This window comes from Colias croceus, chromosome 19, assembly GCF_905220415.1.
Source record: "Colias croceus chromosome 19, ilColCroc2.1".
NCBI classification, from domain to species: domain Eukaryota; kingdom Metazoa; phylum Arthropoda; class Insecta; order Lepidoptera; family Pieridae; genus Colias; species Colias croceus.
The window spans coordinates 7,129,474-7,148,210 of record NC_059555.1 but is presented as its reverse complement, the minus strand read 5'-3'; the positions used below and the strand labels follow the sequence as shown (position 1 = coordinate 7,148,210).

The 18,737-nt window shown below is 32.3% G+C and overlaps 1 protein-coding gene across 3 annotated transcripts; it reads right to left on the bottom strand.

Annotated features, from left to right (window-relative positions):
• Window positions 1-984: 984 nt before the first annotated feature.
• LOC123700153 (fructose-bisphosphate aldolase-like) lies at window positions 985-18,430 on the bottom strand. 3 transcript variants are annotated; one of them, XM_045647287.1, is made up of 10 exons: window positions 18,310-18,430; window positions 15,693-15,809; window positions 14,443-14,534; window positions 11,276-11,450; window positions 9,294-9,497; window positions 8,521-8,636; window positions 6,498-6,597; window positions 5,779-5,978; window positions 4,783-4,857; window positions 985-1,686 (listed from the first exon to the last, which is right to left on the bottom strand). In XM_045647287.1, the coding sequence occupies exons 2-10, from the start codon at window positions 15,802-15,804 to the stop codon at window positions 1,591-1,593; spliced, it is 1,170 nt and encodes a 389-aa protein (XP_045503243.1). In that variant the 5' UTR covers window positions 15,805-15,809; window positions 18,310-18,430; the 3' UTR covers window positions 985-1,590. The 3 variants fall into 3 exon arrangements, with proteins under 3 accessions (XP_045503243.1, XP_045503241.1, XP_045503242.1); XM_045647285.1 differs by lacking the exon at window positions 4,783-4,857 and having other exon boundaries at window positions 18,310-18,429; XM_045647286.1 differs by lacking the exons at window positions 4,783-4,857; window positions 18,310-18,430 and adding an exon at window positions 16,377-16,478.
• Between the last annotated feature and the right edge of the window lie 307 nt (window positions 18,431-18,737).

Here is an 18,737-nt window from a genome sequence, read left to right as displayed (position 1 = left end):
ATGGAAGATGAGTTTATTCGAAAATAATATTCAACTTTTTATTACCCGATATTTCACCAGAGTAAATGAGTTTTTCTTGTTATAAACCTAATGTTCCGAATCCTTATGATAAAAAGATATTCTATAATTTAGAAACGTGTCTGTGTACTTATATTCAAGGGTTTATTTAGTCTTATATCTCTATCCTCTTTATTTCTACTCAATTCAAATCAGAATTTATTTAAACCCTACAGTAGTCGCGTGGTCTCTACACGTGTAATCCAGTGATACAAAATTGCAAATTTCTAAGAGTCTTCATCTGCCTACATACCAAATTTCATTGCAATCGGTTCAGTAGTTTTTAAACATCTATATCCAAGCTCACAAACTTTCGCATTTATTATTATAAACTCATATTTGAGTAGAATTAACAGGCCCTATTTAAGTAGCAAGTAAAGAAGTTGTGCCAGTAATACTTAATTCCAATCATATTGTGTTTACTCCCTGAAGTTTCACCTGAAAGTCTTGATTTGTTAATTTACTTACAGAGTTCTTTGGTATCGTAGCTTTCCTTATATTATGTGATACTAATTAATATGTAGACCAAAACGTTTTGATTGTGACTTTGTGGTAAACCAACAGTTACCTATCACAATTTTTATGAGTTTAGGTAGGTACTCAGCGTATGCAAAACCTCCTTTGAGCTTAGTATACCAACAGTGGGACACCCTGTATGAATCGATATTATAGTGAGAGAACAATAAAACTTGCTACGTGTTATAAGCACTCAAATTCTTATACTTACAAAGTAATAGCACTGAAATATTTCTGACTGAATTAAAATTTTAAATTACATGGAAACTAAACCATTTCTTTATCACAAAGAAACATCGTAGCCAATTAACATTCTATGATAAGTAGAGATTCTTATAGCAAAAGAACGATACGAACTTAGAAACTTAGGATGGATGGGAAGTATATTTGGGTGAAATAAAAAACTACAAATGATCGAACATTACACTTTACTCTTAATTATCAAAATACCTTTAAAACTAAAATAATATAGTAAATATTTAAATAATTTATACAAATAACCAAGTGTAAACTGTATCGATTTTACAAAACTATTTTTGTATATTTTTATCAATGTATTTAAAAAAATTACATTTGCCAGCTATGATTCTTAAATAATTGTGTAAATAATTTAATATAGATAATAATGCATTCGAATAATCACAAATTACGAAAGCATCTAATACGACGCCTAATCTCAATCTAATACATAATGAATTCAAATATCTAATTTACACAGAAACAACATCGATACGCGCTTGATGATAACAATAAGGTTACAATTTCGAATTACACTAAAGCGTCACATAGCAAAGTTTTGGCGCGAAACATCTACGCAACGTCACTGTCAGTTTTGACATTGACAGTTCAACTAAAGTGTTGCCATTTAAAAATCGAATGTATTATGCGATATTTGCTATGCAATACGCTGACGATACCAGGCTTGCATGAATTCGAGGAGCCTTGTGCTTTGGAATCATTTCTACCACAATGATGGCATCGTCAGCTGTAATCGATTATGTACTACAACTTCTACGTTTAGTACGCGTGGTTAGCTACGAAAAGACCAGCCTCAGCTCCCACACCTGTTACGGAGCCGGCTACGTATTTGCCCTGCGATGCTTGACCGTTGGCCTGGAAAAAAAAATGAAGATAAATATAATATGTACCACAAATAAATAAAGGTTGATTGCAGAAGAGGCATAAACCAGAAGCATAAGTTTTATAGGGATATAACTTATTTATTTTATTTATTTCAGAAACAAACAGTCATCCACTAAAATACACTATAAAGACACACAAATTAACTTATTGTGATATCAATCTACCAAATACTTTGAAAGGTGTATCTCGTAATCCTTTTTGAAGTGAAACTTCTTTATCGGGATTGGAAAAAAATTTAGTGTAACATTTTTTCGTTACGCGTGACATTTTTCCGTTACGCGCCATCTTTTTCTTATCCCTACCACGCGTGATTCGACGTATTTCTGTAAAGTTGCATATAGTAAATTATTTTTTGAATAATAAAGTCATAAAGAAGTTTCACTTCTAACGTGTGTACACTAGTACACGCACACATTTTTAATATTTAACCTTTTGTTAAAATACTAAATGTCAAACACTCGCTGCCTGTCAGGTCATTAATCATAGATTTGTTAACCGCACTTAGTGCGTCACCAATCGATAACCGCTTATGCATTCCTAGAAGATTGAAGAATAGAGTGCGTTGGGACTTGGGGCGCTCCCTTTTACTTTCTCATGATAAGAACATAAATACGAAGGTAGTGCGTCACTTTGCCTGTCATTATAAATGCGATAGAGCGCAACTGACGATTACGAGCATATATTATTTGCCCCATGGACAGAGAGCAGAGAGTATTTGACATTTCTATAATAACAATAAAATCTGCGATATTTGTATTAAAGTTATTTTATATGCATAAACATTAAGGAAAAACATAATCAGTCATGTCAATCAATCAAACCACGTCAAAAGTTAATAGAATAACTTAAAACGCCTACCCAATATGTAAAGGCAAATCAGCGGAACTAATCAATTCTCCTGTTTTTATGTCTAAGTACAGGTTAGTTTTAATATTTCATAAGTAGGTACCTACAGTTATTTATTTGTGCTTGTGTTAGGTCTTTAGATACTCAACTACTAGACTTTTTTAGCAATTGAACTATTGTACTTGAGTTAAAAAAAGTATAGATTATATAAATGTAGTATTATTTAAGTTTTTATAAATATACTTTAACTTTTTACTGTAAAGTTTTACTTCCAAAAGTAATAATTTGTAATAATAATTTCAATAAATAATAAATAATAAATAATGAACATTGTCTAAAAAATTACTCCCCTTTAATTTTTGAACGATGATTCCAATTTATAGATATAAGAAATAATATTTTAAATATGAACAGGTAGCAGTAGACATGAATACAATAACTCGTATTTTTGAGAAATAATATAATATGTATAGGCTGAAAAAGTATATAAAAAAAATATATATATAAAGTATATATGGATTAAGTTGAGATATCAAAAAAACACGGGAGATATCGTCAATAAGCTTACTATTTACTCTTTTTTATTATTGTCATACATGGAAAAATAAAAGTCTAAGATTAGGGCAGTCAATAAATAGTATGCTCATAAGCTATGTATATTCTGTTATATTCTTACGTAAAAACTATGTTTTACTTGTGGTTAAAACTTCATGATACTAGTTAAATATTTGTCTTTACTTGATATTTACTTAAATATCTAATTGTTAATATGAAATAATAGCTGTAGTGAGTGCTGTTAGTTTCTATACTCTATAGCTTAGTCTTTAAAGTTTTTTTTTTAATAAAACGTTTACTCTTATAAATAGCCTATTTTTTATAATGAACTGACTACGAAAGTAGGCCTCCTCCTATAATGAGTTATTATCCTCTTTACTTCGTAAATCATTTATACAGAGATCTGTCTTGGAAAACTATTGAAGCTTGAGAATAATATGCATAACTTATTTAGGTACTATATGCAACTAGACTCACGATCACCTATTAAAAGATTAAGGTTTGTCAACACATGTCCAAGCGGTATTGCATAAATATTCATTCAAATTGACACCTTATTTCGTGGCAGTAATGTTCAAAATCTATTTTATAAGCTCATTAGGAAACTCTGCCTATTAGCACCTAATAGACGCATAGGCAGAGTTTTACTTAAGACAATTTTTGAACGTGTTTTGAGTCTAGTTGTGTATTGTACGTCCACGTTTTTATTTTATACTAGCGGTCCGCCCCGGCTTCGCACGTGGTACATATTTACGTTTTGCCTACATAAGAACCATCCTCGTACTTCAAGGAATATAATAAAAAAATAATTATCGAAATCGGTCCATTTGTTCACGAGTGATGCCGTGACCAAGGAAAACATGTTACATTTATATATTACATATATTGAAATAGAGGACTAATTCAAACTAACTATATATTTAAAACTATTAAATAAAATATGTTCATCTACATCACACTTCTAGCATACAAGAATGGCAAAAAAACAACAGTATAATATAATTCTTTATTAATATACAGCAAGCGGTACATAAATGGTTAGTGCAACGTAACTACGTCTAGGGTAGTACTTTAGCAAGCAAACTACATATTACATATTATTGTGTTTTATGGACTACAAGGCTACATATGAATGACCATAGATTCACAGTTTTGAAGTGAAACTTTTTAAACTAACATATTTTCGGGTCACTTCATGACAATACCGACAGGTCATGGAGTAGGCGCTGATTTGAGCGAATCTTGCCTAAAAAGTTTTACTTCTGACACGTGTGCTTTAATTGTGAATCTATAGTTAAAATTAGGAATGTATGAAGTTGTATTGGAGATCAAACATTTATGTTTACTTACTTTTAAAAGGGTTTTTATTTCATTTCATATGAAAATTTATATTTCATTTACCAAATCACACTATTCAATACTTTTAATGACTAAATATTGATTATTTTTATTCTTATATATGGCAATATAATTTGGTAAATATTAAATCATGATAAAAAACAAAAACAGAACAAAGAATCAAACAAAAAAATCATACAACAAGTTGTACATGCATAAAATTTCAAAATAACATAACATCATCATAAACTACGTCTCGAATAATTGATATGTTTAATCGATATAGAATCGATTTTAGCGAAAAACTTAATAAGCGTGCGATTTAACAAAGTTCGATTTCGATGCGGCCAAGGAGGGAATCGAACCGGCTACATATTGTCCTCTGACTGCTAATCCATTGGCCTGTTAGATATGGCAACATTTTTTGAGTTGGTTTTTTTTTTGTTGGCAACACAGACGATTTGAATTCCGGCAGAAGATGTCGGTGCAAGGAGGGATGGGCGTGAGAAAAAAGTTAATTTGTATTAATAAACACATACAAGCATAGACAACACAATGAGTTGTTAAATATGTTACTAAATAAATAGGCTTATCTAGTAATTTTAAGTCTTACATTTTAAACATCTTTGCGCTTATTTTTTTTTTTAATTGTTGTTTAAACTCATACCAAGTCCTTTTTTATCCACGTCGTTTTTTATCAGTTTAATTATAATATTTAAGTGAAAAGAGAACGCTACTAAATTAATAATCCAATATGGAAGTATTTAAAAAAAGTGTGAGCACAATAATAATTAAATTACTGGATAAGCCTTTTGCTGTAAAATTAATTATCTAAATCTAGTAGAAGCATGCTACATTCTAACAACACAAAACACAGAAGCATACAAATATACAAACTTCAAAATCAAAATTCTTAGTTTGAAATTTTGAAACTATAAAGTAATAATTTATTTACAGGACCACTTACAGTCAGTCAGTCAATCACCACATCTATCATAGGTGACATAAAGTTCAGTCGACAGTCAGTCGACAGTCAGTAACCAGAGTCAGTGGTAAGTCATAATTCATTAAGTCATAACAGTCCATAATTCACCACATTTCTGGAGACTGCTCATGGACGTTCCTCATTTAACAAGTACTGTGTGGGCTCAGTCATTTACCGTCAGTCAGTAAGTCTACATACCTTAGCACGCTTCATCAGCTCCTGCTGTCCAGCGACAACGTTCCTGAAGGTTAGTGCCCATGATCGTTCCTCATTTTAAAGGTACCGTGTGGGTTCAGTCGTAAGTCAGTAACTTTTCGTCAGTCAGTCAGTCTACATACCTTAGCACGCTTCATCAGCTCTTGCTGTCCAGCGACAACATTCTCCGGCTTTCCAGCCCAGGCCCTCAACACTGAAGCTTGTAACGCACGGCCGTAGCTGAAGGTCAGGGCCCATGGTCGCTTGAGGTCCACAGTGTTGATGGCGTTCAGGTTCACTGACGCTTCTTCCTCGGACTGACCACCGGAGAGGAAGGTTACTCCTGGAATACATGCAGTCCTGGTGTTAGTTGAGGTATTTAATAAAGTTTAATTATGTGCTGTTTTACATGTGATTTTTACTAGATTGTATAGTGTAAAAAATATTAATAAAGTATCTTGTATGCCATTTTTTGCCTATTTGAGCTTTTTTTCGTATGATTTTAACTTTTTGTAATGCTTATTTGATATCAAAGTAACAAGATTTGAGTGCTGTTATTTGTTACTGAATAGAGCATTTTATAAAATAGCCAACAATAATAAATGTATAGTAGCCCATTGAGTCCCAAGCGGCCCGATCGATCACAGACACAATAGATTTTCTATTGTGTCTGTGGTTCCGGGGCCTGAGTTATTAAAATTCATAATGTAGACCTACTAAAATTGATATATAATTTTAATTGAAATTAAGACACAATTTGTTGTGTCAAAATAAATGCAATATTTTTTTTTTTCAATTTACCCATAAATAATCAAGTCATCATAAATTTTAAAATACCAGGGCAACATAAACTAAAACTCACCGGGAACAGCAGCGGGCACGGTTCTAAGCAGAGCGGTGACGGTGGCACGGCCAATGTCCATGGGTGTGTACTGCTTTTTGCAGCTCTGGCCGGCTGTTACCTGAACAAAATAATGAAATATATTAAAATAAATAGGTTTTACGGTTCTGTAATCGCAAAAGACACTATTTGTACTACCAGAAATTTATCACTAAAAATATTTTTTGTGCAATATAAGTTTGTAGATATAGCATCAAAAACTTTTTGATTCTATAATCGCAAAATTATACTACATTTTTTTTTGTTAATAAATAATTTTCATGAAACGTAGGAGAATAAAACTTATCACTATAGGACATATCAAAATTTTAAGGCACTAGGCAATATTCAAATTAGTGTTGCCCAAATTCAGTCTTGGTCTTGCAGTCTTGGTCTTGTTCTTGCGTTTTTGCAAGACCAAGACCAAGAACAAGACCGCGTATTTTTAGCAAGACCAAGACCAAGACCAAGACTGACCGTGTAAGACTTGAGCAAGAACAAGACATAGCCTGCAAGACTCTTGCGTCTTGCAGCTAGGACTTATTCGCGCTTATTACGCGCTATTTCACTGAGTAGTTACGGTAGTTATAGGTAGGTACGCTTAGGAATTCTATGAGACGCAAAAAAACTGTATCAAAGAATATGAATAACTGGACCTATGCGCATTACGACTAATACCATAAACATAGCTAATAAAAAAATATCTATTAAAATCAAACTGAGTGCATGCATAACCATCGGCACTTTGATAATGCGGCATCAAAGGTTTTGTACTTACTTCTCAAAGAAAAACAATCGTTGCCGCCACGCCGAAATCATAACATTTGACACTATTTGATTGCCGCCATAGGGCGTAGGTATACTCATGCAAAATAATTTCGAATTTTTTTAAGAGTACCTACAGGTGTTCCAAAGAATAAATAAGTTTCAGAGTGCTTAGAATGAAAATGAATACATTATACTGATCACGCAAGTATCTTTACTATGGCTGTGTTAATTCAAGCTCACAATGTTCCAATTCTAATACGTTTTTCTAAGATTTAAAGTAAACTTTAATAAATAGTAATAGACTAATAGGTAATTGCAAGACTTGTGTGGGGTGCGTGATAATGGATAGGTATTAATTACACTAGCTACAGTACCTTTTGTGATGCACAAATAACCACACACTCACAGTTTTAACGTTTATTACTCCACATAGAAGGAGAGGGACAATTATCATATACAAGCAACACTTTGGACATGAAAATACAAGAACAAAAAGAAACTGACAATGAGCGTATTCAATAGCTAAGATCGAACTGTTAGTTTTAAATTGTTAAGAAACTTGAATGCAAAGTATTACGATCTACCCGCTGGGATCGTGATAATTTAGTCGCGGCACGCATACTACGCAAATACCGCGACTATGTCATGAAATAATAAATATTATAATTATTTTGTATAAGTGTAATGCATGTCTGTATTTTTTTGTGTTTTTGTGTAATGAATGTTTGTGTTATAATTAAATACGAATATAAATATGAAATAAAATATTTAAATACTTGTTGTGTGTAATAAATACGTATGATAAAATATATACACTAAAATATTGTGTGTTAGCCACACTTGCAAGACTCTTGCTGCAAGACCAAGACCAAGACCAAGACCAGATGTATTGGCGCAAGACCAAGACCAAGACCAAGACCAGGTGTATTGGCGCAAGACCAAGACCAAGACTGGCTAAGTCTCGTCTTGTTCTTGCATTTGGGCAACACTAATTCAAATGCATTTTATCCAACCTTTATTCATAAGCTACTGCCTTTCCACCCGCAGCTTCGCCCGCGCAGTCAAAGAAAAACCCGCATAGTTCCAGTTCCCGTGGGGTAAAAAGTAGCCTATGTCCTTTCTCGGGTATCAAAATATCTCTATACCAAATTTCATGCAAATTAAGAGTAGCAGACAGAATTACTTTCGCATTTATAATATTAGTATTAGTATGGATAAGAAAAAGAATGAATCATACCATGTTGGGTTTGAGAAGAGTACCCTCGAGGTACACGTGGTGGTCGCTGAGCGCCTTGTACACGGCGGCCAACACCTGCTCGGTCACCTTCTGTGCGCGGTCCAAGTCATGTTCGCCTGGTAACCATTTTTATTTTATAAATCAGATATTTTTTACAACTTTGGATTGATTTGTACATTTTATAATTTATTAAAGCTGAAATTGTAGAAATTTTATTTTCTTGTGTTTGATTTTACGCAAGTATAAGTGCTGATTTACACAGGGTCAATAGACATGATCTTCTGATGATTAACTGTTTACATAAGACTTCAAGCCTCTGTACTGACTTCAAATCTATTTACACAGGGTTTTTTTTCGGGTCAGCACTGATTTGCCTCGAATTTGTAGTCAGTTACTGACCCTGTGTAAATCAGCACTTATACATTAGAAATTAAAGATTTTAACGGATTTTAATATAGTCAATAAATCGCATTTAAAATCCGTTAAAATATTTAATTTATACAATGTAGAAACTGTATTAAAACTATATGTTCAAGCCTAGTAGATTCTAGATTTGAGAAAATTTATCTTTATTTAGTGTGTAGGTATAAAGTATAGATAGGACTTTAACCCATTGAGCACCGAGCGGCCCAATCGGACCACGACACAATACATTTTCTATTGTGTCTATGATTCCGGGGGCTGATTTTATTACATGAATGTGTGTGTATGCGCGTTTGTGTGCGTTTATGTGTATGTGTGTGTGTCTGTATGTCTGTACGTGTGTAGCTCACCGTCGGGCAGCACTTCGGGCTCCACGATGGGCACGATGCGCTGGCTCTGGCAGATGGACGCGTAGCGCGCGAGCACGTTCGCGTTCTCCATGATCGCCTGGTACGAGGGCGTGTTGCGGCCGATCTTGAGCACGCAACGCCACTTGGCAAAGTGGCAGCCGTCCTTCTTGTACTGGGCGCAGCGTTGGGCGAGGTCGTCGAGACCTGGAATATAGACCACATTTAGTAGTAGGTAGTAAAAAAATTGTAACATAACAGTTACTTTTTGATTAATCGGACAATGAAACAGACTTTAATTCTGCTTTGTTTGGTGCAAATAAATGCGTTTAACTTAAAAAAGAGTTTTACTTATATACCGCTTTAATAAAATAATAAATTATCATACATTTTAAAAGAGATTCAATGTGAATTGCTTTAATAGAACGCATCTACGATGTGAAATGCTGATTTTATCAACATCGATGCTTTTATACTCGAGTAAAGATCAACATGTTCTAATAGTATTAATCTTTGCCCCATTATTATAATATAAGTGAAAATATTCCAACTGTAGGATATGCAAATTTAATCATAATAATCCAACTATAGGATATACAAGTCAAATTGACGTAAAATTCTTGAGAAAAATATACAAAAATAATCAAAATTTCAAGTGTTTACACCACATTATCAAATTCAAGATCAAATGACGAGCCCCTAAAGATAAATATAGTTCCGATAACACAATATGTTGTTCGTTCGTATGACCTTTATTACAAAACAGTGAACTTTAGTCAATGTACCGGCTACTGATTATCATATGTATGCTAGTGTAATATGTGGAATATTTTTTTGAAGTGAAACTTCTTTATCGGGGATGGAAAAAAATTTAGTTTACCTAGCATTTTTTCGTTACACGTGACATTTTTCCGTTACGCGCCATCTTTTTCTTATCCCTACCACGCGTGATTCGACGTAAAGTTGCATATAGTAAATTATTTTTTGAAAAATAAGGTCACTAAGAAGTTTCACTTCTTACGTGTGTACACTAGTACACGCACACATTTTTTTTTATTTAAAAACTTTGCAAGTTATATGATGCAATATCTATACATATAATAAATCTGTAGAAGGGTCAATTCTGTACATTGAAAATATTGAAAAAATAAATACCAGGGGGTGTTACTGGATCGATACCAAACCCAAATATGTTATTAAAAAAATTTTTGTCTGTCTGTCTGTCTGTCTGTCTGTCTGTCTGTCTGTCTGTATGTGAAGGCATCACGTGAAAACTAACATTTCGATTTCGATGAAACTTGGTATAATTATACCTTATTATCCTGGGCGTAAAATAGGATACTTTTTATCCTGGAAAAATACGTAGAAAAAAATTAATCTTAATTTTTCAATTTTATCCATAGACGTTGTTCTGTAGAACCGCGAACACACGTTGCGTATTATTATAGGCCTAGCTGTATTTGGGTTCAATAGATATTTATAAGATGTCATTGTCAGAGTTACTCAAAATGGAGAAATAAACCATCCACGCGAAGACCGACATCCGCGCGGACGGAGTCGCGGGCGGAAGCTAGTACTAACTAGGTTTAGTCGTTTTTCTATGAGCTAAACTGGATATCGAGTGAGGAAATTAGAAAGTCGATGTAAATTAGTAGCAATAGTTTATACTTAACAGTATACTTCGCACACATGCTTTGATTAACTACAAATAATTATAAAATTAAGAGATTTGGAAAGACATTCTCTGTCTTAACCCATTGAGCCCCCAGCGGCCCGATCGGTCCACCACACAATAGATTTTCTATTTTGTCTGTGATTCCGGGGGCTGAGTTATTAAAATTAAATTAAATTTGAGAAGACACTGTTTCAGCTCCTATTTCCAACTTTTAAATTGAAGCTATACAAATTACTTTTCTATAAGAAAAAACACATTTCTACCTAAACAATCTAAAATTTTATGTCAATCATTTTGAAATACATCTTACCCTGAGTGGTGCATTCGTCCTCCGAACCGAAGAGTGGTACAACACCCTTGTCAACCTTGATTCCGGGGATGATACCGCGCTTCTCCAGCAACTGGACCAGGGGCGTGCCATCATCAGCCTTCTGGTATAGTGTCTCGTGGAAGAGGATCACACCAGAGATGTTCTCGGAGAGGGCCTGGAAGAAGGCACTTTTAAGTTCTCGGTAACGCCAAAAATAGGTAGTATTTTAGAAAAGTTTTATGTACTTCTGGAGAAGCATAAAGGAGCTAACTCTAGTATAGAGATAAGTTATAATAAATATTTATTATAACTTAATTTTGCTTCAAAATATTCGATAACCTGTTTTTTTTATAAAGCCAGGTTATCGAAGGTCATTGTGTATTTGTTTTGAACGTGTTGGTCCTTCGAACCCATATTATGCAATCAAAGAAAAAGTTAGTACCTATGGGCAGTAAATTTTATCAGTATCTTTACTACATCTAGGATAAAAACTAATTTTAAAAATTGTATGATTGTTTGAAAAAACTTCTCTGAAATAGATTCATGGAGAAATTTTGAATACTTTTGTCTTATTTTCTGTATTACGCGTTGTCATTTCTACTCGATAACAAGCAACGAATGACATTGAGGACGGTCGAAGTCGAACCAATTGAAATAGCAAGTGGGGCGTTTCATCAATTATTTCAATATATGTAGATTTGACTGGTAAGGAATTTCAATCATTCTCACTTGTATATTATGTTCCTTGAACTGAAATTTATTTACGTGTACTACTTAAAGATTGTAATATCTAAACTAACCTGAATAAATATAACTGCACAGTTTATGTGAATTTAAACAGAAATAACTAATTCTAGGCGGATATAAAAATTCAATTGTTTTAAATACGTCCTAATAGAAAAATAATTGATTTTTAACAGACTTCAAAAAATAGGAGGTTTTTTTAATCAACCTAATTTTTGAACATTGTAATGTAGTGGTGACTCATAATCGACAATCCAATACAGATTTAGATACCTACATGGACAATGGACATTGGTCACAGATAAGAAGTGATGAAAATCAATTATTTATTTACGTAATCTGTAGGCATATTTTGTATAGGCTGAATCATGATGAATGTGCAAAAAAGAATATTTACATGACACACCCTCTTAAAATTTAGTAAGTTTATAAGTAAGTAGTACATAAATTTAAATCACTACGTTATTATTATTTTAAGTAAAATATTATAATGAGTTTTCTTACTAACACACTGTTTATAAAGTTTTCATTGATGTATCATTTATTGTTGTATAAACAATGCATTAAATACATCAACAAATATATCGGTTACATATTGTGTAATGGATATACACCTCACGGTGCATTTACATCAAACGAACATAGAGCTAGAGCAAGATCATTCATTTAAACGAAAACTCGTATTCAGTGTTGTTCATTACCTAGTAGAATATTGCATAGAATATTTTCTAATGCACTAAGAACTACGAAAGAATGCTCTACATCTGTTACACTAAGGATCAACTCACACCGAAAGAGCGGCGAAGGGCAGTATATATAAGTATTATAGTAATGAAAATAAAGTTAAAATTCATATGGCAGTGAAACTGCGCTCCGCTTCGCTGCCCTTCGCCGCTCTTTCGGTGTGAGTTGACCCTAATAATTTGTGATAGTGGGGTAAGAATGCGCATTCGCTCGTTTGATTGAAATGCACCGTTATAATATTAAATCCATATTGCATAGTTGGCGAAACGAACCAAATATACTCATTACTCATGTTAAACGTTTTAGCAATAATGTAAGGAAAATCTAACATCGTAACGAGCGAATAATAGCCTGAAATCTGAATACATAACACGTACAAATAAAAACTAATGAAGAGCTGTTGTGAATTTATGCAGTTTAGATATCCTTAGTAAAAAAACTCCAAACAGGTTTTACTAATTGATGTATAAAAAAATAGATCGATTACCGATAAAATAATCTTATATGAAAAACCGGTAAACTAAAATCGCAAGAATATTAATTCGACATCTATTTTTGTTACTCAGTTGATTGTTATGACGCGAGTGGTAACGTGACTTTAGTCATGTCAGTCAGCGAGTGAAACATCAAACTTGGCCATGCCTGGGCAAATATTTACTCAGTCTATCCTTTTCTATCACGTGGAAGATTGTATTTTCATCTTACATGTTCTGGTCAATTTATTAGAGACGTGGAAAGATAATTTAAATGAATATTTTTGTAAATAATACAGCTAATAAACAAAGACCGGTTTGTTGTGTCTATAATATTAAAACGCAAATAAGTTCGTGATCCTAATTATCACTATAGAAATGTATTAATTAATCTAAGTTCTAAGTAATTGGATAAAGATCGCGAAACAAACACACAAACAGCATTAAAACCGCACAAAATTTAATTAATCTTCACATCTGCAATAGTTTCATTGATAAATATTTCTATTAATAAAATACAATGCGCAGTAATTAAAAATATCACTACGATACAGGTAAAATTATTTGGCAATGATTACAGACGCCACACACGTCATCTGAACAGCGAAAGCTTACACATGTCTTGTTATAGTGCCAATAAAACAATACATTTACATAATATTATTATAGCATATGCTTAATTAGCATCTGATTGAAGTTCGTGAAATGGAAGCACTTATTACTAAATTTTTAAGAAAATCTGGACGAAATAAAATGGTCATTAATACCAAGGACAAGTAACTGATCAGCTTATTATATCCTATTGTGGTTAAGATTTCTAGGTCAAACAGAAATCAGACTATTTTTCATAACTTTGTCATTTTAATAGTTATGAATCAGATGTCATGATCAAGATGTTTTTAAAGTTCGTTATAGGTATGCGTTCCAGAATAGCAATACCAAACTCAGGTAATAGCCCGAATTCTTTGCAGGCAGATGAAACGTTTTAAGAGTAATTTTACCAGTTTCCTAACTCTTTTTATACACTTTTTTATTTCTCCCCTATAAATGATGCATGTAAACATTAGCTCATTAGCCCTTCTTTTCACCAGTTTCTAAAGTACTTCTTTTTCACTTTTCCGTCCCCTATAATAAATTCATACACACGTAAATATATTTTGCCATCTTTCTCCCAAAAATGAAAAAAAAAAAAAACAAAAAACTCACTGGGTCCGAGCTGAACAGCAGCTGACGGTACTTGCGGCGGTTCTCTTCTGTGTTCTCAACACCGATGTCTTGGAGACGCTTGCCCATGGTACCTGGGATTAATAATATTTAAACATAATACAAAATAATCCATACTAATATTATAAATGCGAAAGTAACTCTGTCTGTCTGTTACTCAATCACGCCTAAACTACTGAACCAATTTCCATGAAATTTGGTATGGAGATATTTTGATACCCGAGAAAGGACATAGGCTACCTTTTATTGCGAAATATGTACCACGGGCGAAGCCGGGGCGGTCCTCTAGTTTACTATAAATTTTCCATGGATTTAGTATGTTAACAGTATGTAATTGAAACGAGAAGATATATTATGTATTTACATTTTCTGGAATAATGAGAGACAAGTGCAAATGGTTCAAAATTTAGATATGTATAACAAATTGCTTATGTTTATAATTATAACAATGTTATTCTAGGGTCAAAGACTTATTATAGAGTCTATTGCTATGTTCAATAATAATAGTGAAGAGTAAATTTTATTTGTGGGTTAGAAGTTTTTACACATGAAAACAAAATCTCATATTTGATTTTATAATAGCTTTTCGAAAAATAAAAAATATCTGCAAATCAATAAGATACAAAATTTTAACATACAAATTGTTATGTCGCATTTCTTTGATGTAAAACATAATAAATGTGAGTGCTACTCAAGATAAATACAATGACTGATAACAGTTTCCAAAGTAATAAAATAGAATTTATCAGTATAAAGTGAATGATACAAAGATATTCTTCTTCTCATATAAATTATAAACTACATTAAAATATAAGACCATAGATATTTTTATTAGATTTAATAATTCAAAGGTTAGGTTTAAAAGATAAAATAACATTTATTTATTGATTGATTCTTTATATAATATTATTAATTAAAATTAATGACATAGGTAACTACTACATTTTTTAATGAAACAGATGCACCAAATTATATAAACAGGAATATCAAAATTAGGAACAAAAGGAAAAGTAACTATTATCATCAATTTATTTAACTCATTGAGCCCCATGTGGCCCGATCGGTCCACGACACAATAGATTTTCTATTGTGTCTGTGGTTCCGGGGCCTGAGTTATTAATTCAATCTTCTGTTATGCATGTCCAAAGAATTATTTATTTCACTTATTACCTATTCCTCACATAAATGCAATATATTACTTAGATCTAAGTGTATAACTTAACCCAACTTACCGGTGGACTCGTCAGCAGCGAGGATACCCTTGCCAGGTGCGACAATGGCCTGGGCGATCTTCTTGAGCTCCTCCTGGATCTCAGGGGTGGGGTATTGGAAGTAGGTGCTCATGGTTGCTGTAATAAACAATAATTATGAAATTAAAATACTAATCATAACAAAATAAAGTATAAACCTATAGAGGATTTCATCCCTGAATACATTATAAACCACTCTGTCATAAACAATAAAATATACCGGCCGAATTGAGAACCTCCTCCTTTTTAAAGTCGGATAAAAATGAGGTACTTATAAGTTAAATGTACAATAATTATTAATAACATTGAGAAAAAATACACAATGCTATTGCAGTAACAACATGAAAAAGATTGAAAAAGTCTTGAAATAAGTTATTAATTAATTTAGGTATATAATCTTAATATATATAAATCTCGTGTCACAATGTTTGTCCTAAATGGACTCCTAAACCACTTAACCGATTATAATAAAATTCGCACACCATGTGCAGTTCGATCCAACTTGAGAGATAGGATAGTTTTTATGAAAAAAAAACGTAAACATGTAGGTACCATGGGCGAAAAGCTAGTTAGGTATATAAAATATCAATAGTATAGTCGGTTTAAAATAAAATATGTTATTATAATAGTAAGCAATATTATATCCCCAATATAAGCATTACTTGCCTGATCTTTCAGTGGTAAGAGGGACTTAAATATCTTTAACACTACCGCTCAAGCCAAAAGCAGGCAAAACAATGAATGTTTTTTGGCCATAATATCATCATGATATCTCAAATATTGTTTTTCACATTTTTATCAAATGTTAATAACAATCTATTTTTGTGATTTAATGACTTTGACATCACAGAAGGTGTGTTTCATCATTAACATAATGAATGATAAAATATTCAGTTTTGACATGCCTCCAGTATTATTTGATAAACAGGCTTTAGACTGGACTTTGGAACTTCAAATATATAAAAATTCCTTGATTATTATTATTTTCATTTATCAAATAATATGTAAAGTGAAAATTTTTAATCATTGAACCCCGAGCGGCCCGATTGGGCCACGACTCAATAGATTTTCTATTGTGTCTGTGATTCCGGGGGCTGATTTATAATACAAGTACCTAACTATATATTACTGAAATATAATATCTGATGGTCATTTATTGTCAACATGCAAGTAGGTAGTGAATGTGGTTATAATATAGACTAGGTATAGATTTTCTATTACATATATTCTAAATATCAAACACATCTTAGGTATTATTGGTGTAATAACACACTGAAGGTGAGTCAAAAAGTAGAGATCAGTGAATCACAGTAAAATATAGTCACATTTTCTTTGATTTGGTCGCTTAAATTCTTCGATCATTTGTTTTGTTTTAATGATCAAAGACTTCATTAGTTTCCCATGTTGAGAGTAACTACCTATAAACTTCTTTCTTTCGTTTTCTTATTTAGAGAATTAGGTAGGTAGGTATATAGCTGAATGAATATCAAAGAATCGCCCTATTCATGTTATCCTACCTTTGGTACCGAAACCTGGCATCCATCCTGATTCGGGTGGACCCTTCTTTCCTTTACCCTTTTTAGGAGCCATTTATATACCTAACTTATAAAAAATAAATTTATCTAAAAATAATAAAAGGAAAGATACTCGACATTGCTTTAAAAACTCACCAAATATAAATCAGCTTGATTAGATTGTCAAATTAGATGACTGATTTTTATTTTTAAAATTCGAATTGATTGTTTTGAAATTGAAACTTTTTTTGCTTTTATGACACTGACGTTTAGGCGTAAAATCAAGACGTAAAATTATTGACAAATATTTTTATGATGTAGTGATGTGGTACAATATTAAATTGATATATCGATATTTTATTTTTATTTTATTACCCATTGTATCACTTAATCTCCTGGATAAAATAGTGGATTAAAATTGCAATAAAGAGAGCTTAATTACTATTATTTTTTTATATTACTATTAAATTTCATACATGGTACAGGAGAAAAATCAAACGATTAAAGAGTAGGTACTATTGTAATGCCAGGGTGACCGTGACCTTCAGGGGTCACAGAAAGTAAAACATTATCAACATTAGGATAAAAATCGCAAACGTAATACAAATACTTTCAATAAAAATACTTGGAACGGTACCAAGATATAGTACGCATACTTAAATTAGGGGTTTATATTGCAAGTTATGGTTGAGAGGTTAATTATAGTTATGAAATTAATTAAAAGGCTTATTTATGCACATAATATAAATAAATAAAAATATTAAAATAGTAAACATGTATTCACAGCTTCATCAGATATTAATTACTTATAATCAATAGATCCTGTGTGTAGGTTTACATTCTAAGTATAACCAATACTCCAATATATTAAAAAATACTATGCTATATATTATAAACACTCCTAAATATTTTTAATGCAATAGTTAAATAAATTACATAAATTATTGATAATTTTTATATTACATCACTATTTGCCAACTTACAATATAATCGTTTAAACTTTAATATTTTAATAATCTCTGTTATATTACACATCAGTGGCAAATTAAGAGTATTTTTGTTAATAATTTTGAAAACATACTCACATTTTTTGATTTAATTTTCTCGACTCTAGATTTAATACACTGTCCAAGCGCTGCTGCTCAACTGTCAAAATCGCGACTTGAGGATAGGACACGAAGAAAGGTCATTTGAAGGTCTGTTATTATAGTACCGTAAGCTATGACACATTCATTGATATGTTTTCAGCGCCATCTACAGGTTATCAAGCAGATTACGTTTTATGTGATAAATTATTATTGTTTGTAGTACGGAGTTATCGTAGTACTGCTTGTGCTTCATAGGTGGCGTGAATATAATTTTTATGTTCGCTATAATTTAGACGATTTAGATACGGTTAGGGCGCTTGTGCACTACAAGGAATTTTACCGTCCGGCCGCGGCATAGAAAAAACCGATGAATTGCTTGTGCACCTGTCCGTCTTTACTCGGATCAGTGCGGTACAGTTCAAGGA